The sequence below is a fragment of the Strongylocentrotus purpuratus genome, unplaced genomic scaffold, assembly GCF_000002235.5.
Source record: "Strongylocentrotus purpuratus isolate Spur 01 unplaced genomic scaffold, Spur_5.0 spur5_scaffold_8, whole genome shotgun sequence".
NCBI lineage: Eukaryota > Metazoa > Echinodermata > Echinoidea > Camarodonta > Strongylocentrotidae > Strongylocentrotus > Strongylocentrotus purpuratus.
The window spans coordinates 29495536-29507739 of record NW_022145614.1 but is presented as its reverse complement, the minus strand read 5'-3'; the positions used below and the strand labels follow the sequence as shown (position 1 = coordinate 29507739).

At 36.7% G+C, this 12204-nt stretch overlaps 1 protein-coding gene across 1 annotated transcript; it reads right to left on the bottom strand.

Annotated features, from left to right (window-relative positions):
* Nucleotides 1–6742: 6742 nt before the first annotated feature.
* Nucleotides 6743–11690, bottom strand: LOC105437192 (protein artichoke-like). Its single transcript, XM_030976150.1, has one exon. The coding sequence runs from the start codon at nt 10046–10048 to the stop codon at nt 6743–6745; it is 3306 nt and encodes a 1101-aa protein (XP_030832010.1). The 5' UTR covers nt 10049–11690.
* Nucleotides 11691–12204: the final 514 nt, after the last annotated feature.

Below are 12204 nucleotides of genomic sequence, written 5' to 3'. Positions count from 1 at the left end.
TCTTTAATGAAATTGTTTGAAGCATAAAGACTAGATAAACCAGGGAACGGATGAATAGAAAAGTTACCAAGATGGTTGTTGTTGATATTTAGAATTACTACATTTGAATAGTTCCCTGCAGGATTCATGTTTATAACTGAAATTTTGTTGCTGCCAAGAAGAAGGCTCGATGGTACACTGAAGTCAGAGTGAGATATATAACAAACAATTTCATTATCCTTTAGATCGATGAAAGCTATATTTGGAATGTTAGTAAAAGCTGGGTGACGGATATGTCTTATATTGTTTTCTGTCAGTATAATCTCTGTAATATATGACATGTTTCTGAAGGGTGAGACATCAACAATTTTATTTCTTGCCAGGCTAATTCTTTCAAGTGAAGGAAGGTAGGCAAATATGGTGTCAGCAATGCTTCGAATTCCATTGGATTCCAGGGAAAGTATCATAAGATTGTCCATCTTCTGCAACTTGTCCAGGTACTCTACGTTATTTTTATCAATATTCAGCTCTAAAATCACTTTAGGATATGTAAACACTGCATTGGACAGATCAGTAACAGCGTTTCCTTCAAGATTAAAGTTCCATATTTTGAAGGGAACCTTTGGTGCATCAGGTAGTTTGTTGTATGCCAAACTCATCTTGAAAGGTCGTCTTCCTGGCATACTAGAAAGAAACAACTGTGGCCACTCTAACAAAGAATTTTTAGAGATAGATACATCGAAAAGGTGAGGTAATGAGCCAAGATATGGAATGCTCACAAGTTCATTTGAATCAAGTTCGATGTATGTTAGTTCCACCAATCGTTCAAAAACATTTTTCTCAATATATTTCAATTTATTTTGTGATAGGAAAAGTTTATTCATTTGGATATGGCAGGAGAATGACTTTTTATTGAGTCTAGTGATATAGTTAGTATGCAGGATAACTTCACCAGCATCGCATGGAATGTCCTCTGGAACATTGTTAAGACCACACCAAGCGCAGTCCACATTGACCAAACCGTTTACCCTCTCACAGTCACAACCAACAGGACATTTTCCTTCGACTGTTCTCCCAATGAAGGCAAGCACAAACAAGAAGATATGAAGATTCATCTTGCCGGTTTAATGGACAGGAGCGAAAGCAGATTGAAGTAGAATGTCCAATCCATAGAAGCCAATCTGGGAACTTTTAGAGTGCAAGCATTTAAAAGCCTGACAAAAGACACCTATGACAAGAGCAGTCCATGATTCCTTCCTTCAAGATTTGAAGAGTGGCTGGTTGTATGCGAACTTTAAGTCTTCAAGGGACAGAACATACAATGTATAGCAAGAGCAGAGTAGCTGAGGGAGAATGTTCTACAAACTGCATGCAAATGCAGAAGCAGATCATTGAATGATCTAAATGTCTTATGTTTGGACGTATACTGCTGATCATGCCCAGACAAAGATTTCCTTTCCTCTTCCTACCATTGTCTTGTTCGGAAGCAATTCTAAGTGAATTGAAGCGGGACAAAAGCTTGATCTGACTGCTGCTGTAAAAAGAAATATTACCCAACATCATGCACGGTGCTTTGATTCCTAATTTTGTGACGTAAAAACTCAATAGTTATAGAATTTAGTAATTTCCTGTTTGATACATAATGAAATGGAAATACTAGAGGGCATGAATGCTAATTGGCCTTCAATCCATGTTTCAAAATGGCATCTCAAGATAATTAGCTTTCAATCAGATCTTTGTATTAGTACCTGAGGGATTCATTAAAGGATAATAAGATACTTTCAAACATATCCATTGATTTTGTGTGTGTACTATATTTTCTGGAACACTGGAGGCAGCATAACGAAAATCTATATGCTTGTAGATTATAACAAGATACCAAGTTTCAGAGCACGGACAATAACTGGAATGTCCAAAAAAAGAAAAAAGAAAAAAAATGACCCATGGATGAGGTCATCAGTACTTGATGAATTTGAAAATTTTCCTGACGTAACGACTCAATAGTTATAGAATATAGTAATTTCCTGTTTGATACATAATGAAGTGGAAATACTAGAGGGCATAAATGCTAATTTGCCTTCAATCCATGATTCAAAATCTCATGTTTCATCTCAAGATAATTAGCTTTCAATGAGACCTTTGTAAGTGCCTGAAGGATTCATTAAAGGATAAAAAGATACTTTCAGACATATTACATCCATTGATTGTGTATGTGTACTTTATTTTCTGGTCGTAATCACAGTGATTTTTCATGATTTTCAAGCAATTTCAAGAGTAGATTATTACGAAAAATGTATGAAAATATTGTTAAACATACTAAAAATAAGATATTTGAATGTGTGATGGGCATTAGCAAGAAGAAGCATAAAAAATACTAACAGACGGGATTAAAACTAGAAATATCGCAATCTGTATCCCCCGGCAGTGGCAACCATTTTGTGTCATCCTTATGTTGGAAGGAAGGACAAAAATCCCCTCTCCCCTCTCTGAAACAAAAAGATGACTTGGAGATGATCACTAGGAGTAGCATCACCAAAACAATGTGTGTAGATTAGAGTATAATGCATTTCTGTAGAAAGTATGAAAGAAATGTGTCAAGAAATGTGGCAGTTAGAGCACACAAAAGACAGCCACCAAAATATGACCGGCGGTGGCGGGGGCGAACATGGCGTAACGCTGCTCAATCCAAAGTACCTCACCAGCGTACTGCCGGGGGATACAATAAAAAGTTTGTTGGCATACTATATTTTGGCAGGGCATTCTACAAAAATTAAAACTAATTTTATTATTTACTATGTAAATCAGAAAAATCAGAACTGATTTTATTATTTACTATATAAATCAATGTATCTACCTATTATTTGCTACGCTTTGGACATGTTGCTGGGCAAGGAGAGGGAACAGAGGGATAGGTAGATAGATTTATATAGTAAATAATAAAACCAGTTCTGATTTTTCTGATTTACCACAATAAATCAATGTATCTACCTATTATTTGCTAGACCAGCACAGAAAGGACCGGGAGGCATGTCCCAAAAAGAAGGAGATTACTGGGGATTAATGGCAGAACACCTCCCCAGAGGAAACGTCCCTGAGATAAAAGAAATGGAAGACCGCCAAATGTGATGCAATTCCTTTACTCTATTACTGTTTTCACACTGGCAATATTTTGCTTAACCCCGTACTATAGGTGGGGTTAAGGGGGGGGGGGGGGTCTTAGCCCCACCTATAGTACGGGGTTAAGCCTATTCCACTTTCTGTTCAGACTGGTTTTTACCAAAGTGGGCTAAAGTTGGCTAACCCCACCTATAGTACGGGGTTAACTAACCCTGCAAAATAGCAGGGCTAACTCCGCAATTGTGGTGCTAACTCCTGCTAACCCCGCAATTACGATGTTAAGCAAATGAATGAGAACAGAAACGAAAAATAGTCCGGTACTACGCAATGGAGCGTATCGCAGCTGGCCAGATGCGAAGTATGTCCAATCATAACATACACGATATCCGGGGTTAACGAAATGCAGTGAGAACAGCGGAAATTTTCTTACTCCGGAATAGGCGCTAGTACGGGACTAAAAACAGCGAGTGTGAAAAGCCAAAAAAATAGTCCGGGGTTAAGGATAGTACGGGGCTAAGCAAAGTACGGGTTTAAGCAAAACCAGTGTGAAAAGAGTATATGTGTAAATGTCCATTTTACTTTCAGCTAAAGTATTTGTCCTTTTCAATCTGGATAAACATAAAAAGATAATTCTGTGAAATTGAGAAAATCATCCTGTACATGACTGATTGTTATCTCATAATTCCTTCTATAATATTCAATCGGTGGTTATTTTAATTTTCTGGGTTACCCCCTTTTTTCTTGTTCAAACATCAAGCAACCAAGGTTAACCAAATATACAGAACAAGGTAATATAAACAAGAGGTGAGGATTTATCTTTTTAAGTCAATGTTTTATTGATTTTTCTTTGTGCATGAATTTCAATACAGATTCAACATCCATGAACTAAAAACATTATGAATTTATAAATCTTTATTTTACATTTACATCCATTCCCTTTATCTTTCCCTTCATATAAAGGGTTAAGAATATATGTTCTTATAAACCTTCATGAAATCAACTAAACTTCAGGGCAATTCCCTCATCCTATTATATTGCCTAGACTCCCTAGATAAATCAGGTTTGATTTTTGTAAGATACATTTACACTGCAAGCAGAAACCATCATTTTGTTCACATTCCTGACTTGTGTTGGAAGTTGCTAGGCAACTATCCAAAACCACAATTAAAACCAGAGTTAAAAAAACTCCTACCTCTGGAGTTTGGGTTTTTGAAACGCAATTGAAACTCCACTAGTTTTTGCAGCATAAATGCTCACTCTCAAGCACTGTCTGTAGCTCTGTGCCAGGCGACACCCACCCGTGCCCGGAAGAGCGCCAACATGGTCCCAGCTCACTCACACACTGGATGTCGACTGACCATTCAGAAACTAGAACTATATAGCCTACCGTAATTAACGTTGTATTAACCGCACTTTTTTGCCGCCAAATTTTTTTTTTTTTAAAGTTTCGATTTATGCCCCTCCACCTGGCACCATATGCCTGGCAATGTCTCCCAGCTCAGTAATCTGTGTGTTGACCACTCGGAAACTACAACAACACTCAAATTTGGCTGTCATCTTGGTTTGAAAGTAATCCTAATAGATCAAAATATGTAGTTTACAATAATAATTCCTCAAATTTTTCTTCTTTTACATGGAGTACCACCAGGTTCTATCCTAGGTAATCTACTGTTTTTAATTTACATCAATGATCTTACACATTCTTCTAAAAAACGACATTGTTACTATAATTTGTGACAAGTTCACAAACACAAATTGGCGCCTTCAACTGTACCTCGATGTTAAATGAAAGTCCTTCCCCGCATGGGTTTTCGGCAACGAAACAAAACAAACAAAAAAAACAACAACATAGGGGTGCGCCTTATACACAGGTGCGCCTATTACACGGAGATTTACGGTATTTAAAAAAATGACATTCTTAATATTATTTGTGCCAATTTCACAATCACAAATCAGCGCCTTCAACTTCACCTCGTAGCAAAATGAAAGTCGCTTGGCTTTTCAAACATACTAAGGTGTCTGCTAAAAAAGCCACTTTTTCTTTTTTTTTTTGTCTTAAAAATAGGGGTGCGTCTTATACACAGGTGCGTCTTATACACAGAGATTTACGGTAGTTGAGTTCTAAATATGCTTACTCTGTTAAAGCGAGACTGTCTTGAATCATCAATGAAAGATTGATTACATATATATCACATAATAAATAAAAGTTAAGTGTACAACAAGGTTTTGGAATTATCAATATGATAAGAACTTGACACATTCTTAAACTAGGATAGATAGATAGATAGATATAGATAGATAAATAGATAGATAGATAGATATATATATACAGTATACATGTGGTACATTGGTACAATCTTATATTTCTTAACTCTCACAAATAAAAGAACCATACAAAGTGTTTGAATAATAAACAAGGGAAACGCTCTCGGCGGTCTCGCCTGCATAACGCAATTCAATATGATAAACCAGAACATCAATGACGTAGCGCTCATCCAGATCTCGCAACAACAAATATCGTAAATTTTATATGGTACACTTTTGAACTGGTCAAAAAATAAAAATCTGATGTCCTGAAAGGGACATAATTTCATTTGATTTGCATAAAGTACCAAAAATAATCAATGGAGCAAAATCTCACAATTCTGCGTAGAAGTTTAGTGTTCCAAATTTAGCTCTACCAGATGGGGGAAACCAAATCAAAATTGGTCAAGAAATGAGGGAAAAGAAGCAATTTTTGTTATTTTTGGAATAAATTGGCATAAATTACAACAATTAATTAATGGAGAACAATTTCGAAATTCTGTGTAGAAGGTTAGTGTACCAAAGTTAGCTCTACGATATAAAGCAAACCAAATCAAAATCGGTTGAGAAATGAAGGAGAAGAAGCCTTTTTTGTGATTTCGAATAAATTTGCATAAATTAGCATAGATAATGAATTTTAAGATTTTGTGTAGAAATTTTAAATCCCCCTCCTAGTCCTATCATATGAAACAATCAGAATCAAAATCGGTTGAAAAATAACGAAAAAGAAGCATTTTGAAAATCTTGAAAATGACCTTTGACCTTAACTTAGTGACCTGAAATTCTATTTACATGATTGGGGAGACTTGATAACCCTATAGTCTAAGTTTCATTGACTAAGAACTTATACTTTCAAAATTATATCAAAAATTCAAAAACTTAACCTTAGGTTAAGTTTTCGATGATGATGCTACAACATAGTCCAAGTCTGTTGACCTGAAATGACCTTTGACCTTGACTTTGTGATCTGAAATTCTACTCACATGATTGGGGAGACTTGATTACCCTAAAGTCAAAGTTTCATTAACTAAGAAAACTTAACCTTAGGTCAAGTTTTTGATGTTGACGCCGCCGCCGCCGCCGCCGTAGTCGTCACCGGAAAAGCAGCGCCTATGTCTCGCTTTTTGCTACACAGGCGAGACAAAAACAATCAATAAAAACAAAGATTAAAATTAATTCTCAGAAAAAGACATTTGTATTTTTGATTTTGCTTAGTGTTCATTATAGCACAATTGTATAGGGGAAAAAAAATCAACATTTCACTTTCAAAAATGCTCTCTTGAATAAAAAGGGCTTTTTTCTACGCTTCCAAGAAATTACACTCATCCCATTTGTTTTCAAATTAAATATTTTTCTTCCATTTCCTCAGCTGCCAGAGGGCTACTAATAAAGACGATATCATTGTTGTGATTGATCTGTCATTATTACGGCGTCCAGAGTTACCACAGGAGAGCGTTTCCTTCCAATTCTTGGCCAACACTGTAGACGTATTATCCTCCATAAGTTTCTGAACCGTCCCTGATCGTTCCTCTACAAGCAAGTTCACCATGAATTTTGTCCGCCCAGCCCCATTCTCACTCCAACAGGTATAGGTCCCTGTCAGGTTCAGGCTGACATGTTCAATAAAGAGGGCATTGTGAGGAAGGACAGAAACACTGTCTAGTAGTTCACTACCAATAGAGGGCAGTTGTTGCCTATGAGAGGTAAATGACCAGTGAATGATGACTGACAGATTTGAGGTGATGATTGGGCAAGGTATCTCGACGGACTGATCACCAATGAATGTCAACAGTGTCTGCAGTGGCTGAGAACACAGTTGAGGCAGACATGTGAAGTTGTTGGACATGGCCAGTTCAGCTAAACTAGAATTGGAATAACCAGCAGGTTGACTGCAAACAACAGGATCATCTATCCAGGACTCCAGCATACGGACAGCCATGATCAGGTCACAATCACATAACCAAGGATTATCTTGTAAATCCATTACTATTGACTTCAAAGAGAAGGACAAGAAACTAATATCAAGTGTTGTCAGTAGATTGCCTGCAAGATGTAAAGTTGCCAAGTTCTTCTGATGTTCCAGGGCACGGAATTTGAAAGACACAATTCTGTTGTAACTCAGATCCAGTACCCAGAGATGTTGAAGTTCTCCAAAAGAATCTTTATTGACACTCCTGATTCTATTGCGAGACAAGTTCAGAGAGTCTGCATAGTTTGGCAAGCAATATGTAGGAATAGAACTAAACAGATTATTGGATAAATCTATCACTTGTAAATATTTAATATGTAATAATGGACACTGGTTTCTAAGTTCATTGGACGACAGGGAAATACGCCGTAGGTTTGGGAAATTTGTGAAAGGTAAGACACTTGCTTTGTTGATGAAAAATTGTCTTAAAGCCATGTTTTTGTCAATGTTTAGTGAATATACAAGTTGAATGTCCTCCAACACATGAAGGGACAAATTTGAAAATGGCATATTAGCAAGTTTAAGATATTCAAGACCCTGTATTCCCATAAATGGCCGACTTGACTTATATGTCAAAGGATTTCCACTCAGTTCAAGAGTTTTCAGATCCCCAATATATGAAAACACCCCAGAAGGAAGGTGGACTATTTGATTTCTTTCCAGATTCAGAGTTCTAACAAGCTGAAGGCCAACAAAGGATAAATTTGTTACTTTGACTATCATATTGTCAGCCAATTCAAGAAATATGAGAGAGGATGCTAGGGAGAAAGTGTAATCAGGTATGCACGAGAGGTGGTTTTTATAGAGGTAAAGTCCCATCAAACCGGGTGTAATACGAACCTGGTTGAAATCGGTCAGGTTATTGCTGGATGCAAAAACATTATACCCAGATAACAAACTTGAATTTAATGATCCAATCCGATTGTTGTTTACAATGATACTTACAAGTGGAGCATGAGTGGATATAACCTCAGCTATTCTGTTACTCTCAACATTGATATATAGAATTCTGTGATCCAATACATGATTAAAATTCATACGAGTTAAGAAATTAAAACCGATGTCAAGTCTTTGAAGAGAAGGCAAGTTGATGTTTTCAAACTCTACAATAAAATTGGAAGCTAACTGCAAAACTCTAAGATTATTTAGATTAGAGAAGTCATGGGGGTGGATGGTCCTCAGCTGGTTGTGACTTAAAGATAGAGTTTCAAGTGATGGCATCGAACTGAAAAAACCAAGTTTTGAGATTTGATTTTGGCTAAGGTTGAGAGTAACAAGCCTTGGTAGGTGGTCAAAGGTTGCATTTCCTATCACATGAAGGATGTTGCCTGATAAATCAAGACGTCTCAGAGCAGGCAAAGCTGTGAAGTTTAGGAGTTCTGACAACTTATTGTAGCTTAGGTCAAGGGTAAGAAGACTAAACGAGTCGATGAGGCTGTTATCATCCAAGGTTTTGATGGAGTTATGACAGAGAAACAGCCACTTTAGGGCAGGTAGGTTTTCAAAGTTTTTCACACTCCCGATTTGGTTATAGCACAAGTTGATGTATCTTAGAAAACGATGTTCATACTTGAGAGATATCACATCTTTAATGAAATTGTTTGAAGCATAAAGACTAGATAAACCAGGGAACGGATGAATGGAAAAGTTACCAAGATGGTTGTTGTCGATATATAGAATTACTACGTTTGAATAGTTCCCTGCAGGATTCATGTCCATAACTGATATTTTGTTGCGGCCAAGAAGAAGGCTCGATGGTACACTGAAGTCCGAGTGAGGCATATAACAAACAATTTCATTATCGTTAAGATAGATGACAGCTATGTTTGGAATGTTAGTAAAAGCAGGGTGACGGATATGTCTTATACTGTTTTTTGCCAGTATTATATCTGTAATGTATGACATGTTTCTGAAGGGTGAGACATCAACAATTTTATTTCTTGCCAGGTTAATTCTTTTAAGTGAAGGAAGGTAGGCAAATGTTGTGTCAGCAATGCTTCGAATTCCATTGTATTCCAGGGAAAGTATCGTAAGATTGTCCATCTTCTGCAACTTCTCCAGGTACTCTACATTATTTTTATCAATATTCAGCTCTAAAATCACTTCAGGATGTGTAAACACTGCATTGGACAGATCAGTAACAGTGTTTCCTTCAAGATTAAGGTTCCATATTTTGAAGGGAACTTTTGGTGCATCAGATAGTTTGTTGTATGCCAAACTCATCTTGAAAGGCTGTCTTTCTGGCATACTAGAAAGAAACAACTGTGGCCACTCTACAAAGAAATTTTTAAAGATAGATACATCAATAAGGCGAGGTAATGAGCCAAGATATGGAATGCTCACAAGTTCATTTGATTCAAATTCGATGTATGTTAGTTTCATCAAGCGTTCAAAAACATTTTTCTCAATGTATTTCAATTTATTTTGTGATAGGAAAAGTTTACTCAACTGGGCTTGGCAGGAGAACGACTTTTTATTTAGTCTAGTGATATAGTTAGTATGCAGGTCAACTTCACCAGCATCGCATGGAATGTCCTCTGGAACATTGTTAAGACCACACCAAGCGCAGTCCACATTGACCAAACCGTTAACCGTGTCACAGTCACAACCAACAGGACATTTTCCTTGGACTGTTCTCCCAATGAAGGCAAGCACAAACAAGAAGATATGAAGATTCATCTTGCCGGTTTAATGGACAGGAGCGAAAGCAGATTGAAGTAGAATGTCCAATCCATAGAAGTCAATCTGGGAACTTTTAGAGTGCAAGCATTTAAAAGCCTGACAAAAGACACCTATGACAAGAGCAGTCCATGATTCCTTCCTTCAAGATTTGAAGAGTGGCTGGTTGTATGCGAACTTAAAGTCTTCAAGGTAGAAAACAAACAATGTATAGCAAGAGCAGAGTAGCTGAGGGAGAATGTTCTACAAACTGCATGCAAATGCAGAAGCAGATCATTGAATGATCTAAATGTCTTATGTTTGGATGTATACTGCTGATCATGCCCAGACAAAGTTTTCCTTTCCTCTTCCTACCATTCTCTTGTTCGGAAGCAATTCTAAGTTAATTGAAGCGGGAAAAACGCTTGATCTGACTGCTGCTGTAAAAAGAAATATTACCCAACATCATGCACGATGCTTTGATTCCTCATTTTGTGACGTAAAGACTCAATAGTTATAGAATATAGTCATTTCCTGTTTGATACATAATGAAATGGAAATACTAGAGGGCATGAATGCTAATTGGCCTTCAATCCATGTTTCAAAATGGCATCTCAAGATAATTAGCTTTCAATCAGATCTTTGTATTAGTACCTGAGGGATTCATTAAAGGATAATAAGATACTTTCAAACATATCCATTGATTTTGTGTGTGTACTATATTTTCTGGAACACTGGAGGCAGCATAACGAAAATCTATATGCTTGTAGATTATAACAAGATACCAAGTTTCAGAGCACGGACAATAACTGGAATGTCCAAAAAAAGAAAAGAAAAAAAAATGACCCATGGATGAGGTCATCAGTACTTGATGAATTTGAAAATTTTCCTGTTACGTCTAATGAGAATGATGACCCATGACTGCACCAAAATTGAAAGAAATTGACTGTATTGATCTTGAGTTATCCGTTGCACAAAAAAGAATGAGAAAGAAATAAAAAGAAAGAATAATAAGAAAGAAAGAAACATTGCACCCATGGAGAATATCATAAGTTTTTAGAAACGATTTCATCAACTGTGAGCTCAATGGTATACAAAGGTATATCGTCCAGGCATGTTATTGTTAAAATTGATTCGATAACAAGATCAATACCTCTTGACATAAAAAACAGACTGAGTGTCCTAAAAAAATCAGATTTTCATGAAAACTTGACTCTACCACTGGCCTGTCGGCCCCGACCCAGTCAAATTACAGGAAAATGTTTTACTGTGAAAAACCCGGGACACAAAAAAACTGAACTCAAAAAAGGAAATATGCTTGGCAAAAGTGAACACTAAAACTGCTAAACTAAAGTGACTGAGGGTTAAAAAGTCCCATACCAAATTGTATAAAAAAAAATGGAAATGGAAATTACAGAAAGAAAGGCACCCAAAACGCTGCTAGGAGTCAAAAACTCCAAATTTTGCGTTAGTGACTTACCTGTATCGATTGACAGCGAAAAAGAGAGAGGAAGTTGCATGGGTGCGTGGTGCACACGTGCAAGCTAGGTGGGATAGCGGGGTCTTGGGGTGGGGTATGCACAACTGTGACTTTTTTTATTTTGATGACTGCTTTGTCTGGAAGACTAATCAATAATAGGTAGATACATCTGATTTATTGTGGTAAATTACGTATTGATGATGGAATAAAATCCTTTTTATACAGGGGTTGTATAAAAACATATTTGCAATAATTATTTTTAGGGTGAATGTATGATTAAAAATTTACTTATAGTTTTAAGTTTTTTTTTGTACAGGACAAATGTGAGGGGACCTTGCAAGATACGTCACAGAGTTGCTAATTCATGTTTGATTGATCGCACCTCTAAAATTCATAACTTTCTTATTTTTGATAGGTTTTCACCGGCCCTTTCTCTCTCATTTTTCTGCTTCTATCAAAACCAACTTAATATCAGGGTGGACTTCCCTTATCAAGGATGCCTCTTTTGCTTTACATGTACAAAATGGCTCATTCTCACATGACACGTGACACATACATGTATAACCTGTCTACTATGAAACTAGACCTACATGCAGTATACATGTGGTACATGTGTACAATCTAACATTTCTTAACTCTCATAAAAAGAACCATACAAAGTGTGTGCACAATTAGGACTCGGAGGAAAATTTGTCTG

What these genes read in the sequence shown, in the direction of transcription:
- LOC105437192 (XM_030976150.1), bottom strand. Translation starts at nt 10,048, where the DNA reads ATGAATCTTCATATCTTCTTGTTTGTGCTTGCCTTCATTGGGAGAACA.